The 1,327-nt window shown below is 52.6% G+C and overlaps 1 protein-coding gene across 1 annotated transcript in view; it reads right to left on the minus strand.

Annotated features, from left to right (window-relative positions):
• LOC103363696 (contactin-associated protein-like 5) overlaps positions 1-127 on the minus strand; it is a 156,789-nt gene extending 156,662 nt beyond the window's left edge. Inside the window, exon 1 of the mRNA XM_008290551.1 lies at positions 28-127. Coding sequence (XP_008288773.1) covers positions 28-127 — 100 coding nt within the window. The remainder of the gene's footprint in view (positions 1-27) is intronic.
• Between the last annotated feature and the right edge of the window lie 1,200 nt (positions 128-1,327).

The following is a 1,327-nucleotide window of genomic DNA, read 5'->3' on the forward strand; positions in this document are numbered from 1 at the left end:
ACGCTTTACTGCTGCTTATGTTTGGACCTTCAGGTACAACAGACGAGTCCTGCAGGAGTTCAGCGAAACGGAAACGGTGATAAAACTCGTCTCCCTGAGCGTTCGGGTCGCTACCAACGCTCGCCATCGCCGCGTCGGGCCTCCGTCGGCCTCAGCAGCCGGCGGTTCCGGCCCAATAACACGAGCAGAGAGCCGCCCGGAGCAGCTCCGTTCAGCGGCTCTTTATCTGCGCAGACACGATCAGACCAACGCTGCAGCCGGGTTCAGAACCACTGCCAGGCGGCCACACAGCACCGTGCATCAGAACTCAGCCCTCCTCCGGATCAAACCTTCCTGCCAGCTAGCGGAGCGGCGCCGGAGCAAATGTGCCAGTTCCAGATTACGACTTGTTGAGTTTTGCTTCTGACGAATCAATCGCAAGAAAACGGGTCCACGGAGGCAGGAGGAGGAGGAGGTCCGTCCCGCTCCGTTTCTCACAGTTTAAAGTCACATCAAAGTACAGAAAGCATGAAAAGAGTCATTACCGGATCTCAGAACCGTTTAGGAACCCGCCTTTTATTCCTTCTTTGGGGGACATTCGTTAAATCCAGACGTAGACGCTCAGAGCTCATCACGACATCCACAGAAACCCGTTTCTAATAAAAGAGTTCCATTTCACTCCAACCACTCGGGTCGGCCCGGCCCGGCCCGGCCGCCGAGGCGCTCGGCTAATAATTCATGCGTCAATACGAGCGTGAAAAACACAAACAGGGAAATAAATGCACGCGTATGAATAAATGAAGGCGAGTAAAGACGGAGGGATGATCTGGACCTGATGCGCATGAATAAAGGATGAAAGTGAAGAAACCCGAAGACGGTTCCATTATCGGGACGCGACGGCGCTCCTGGTCCGCTCCGGAGACCCCACTCTGGGCTTTTACGGCTGTTCGAGGTAAACTAAATAAAAAAACAATCGAACCAATGTGCATTCACCGAGCCATAGATTTAAAACATGGAGCCAGCCAATCAGAGGACGTTTAGCCGGCTGGTGTCGCCTCTCTGGTTCAGATCTGCTCCCACACAGCAGAGGAAACTCTGCATCAGGACACAGTGTTTAGAACGTATGAGCTCCAGCTGGAGGTCATCAGGCATCACAGAAGTCTCGGTCATGGAGCCCGTTAGCTACCTGTAGTCTGAATGTCGCCCCCTCAGGTCGACACAGGAACTACATCCAGATAAATCTACAACACTGTCTGACGTGCACGACCTTCTTCTTCATCATCTGTTAGTGAATGTGTGGAGAGTTGTGTGTCTGTACTGAGATCTGTCGATGAACAAAGATATTAAA

This window comes from Stegastes partitus, unplaced genomic scaffold, assembly GCF_000690725.1.
Source record: "Stegastes partitus isolate 25-593 unplaced genomic scaffold, Stegastes_partitus-1.0.2 Scaffold682, whole genome shotgun sequence".
NCBI classification, from domain to species: domain Eukaryota; kingdom Metazoa; phylum Chordata; class Actinopteri; family Pomacentridae; genus Stegastes; species Stegastes partitus.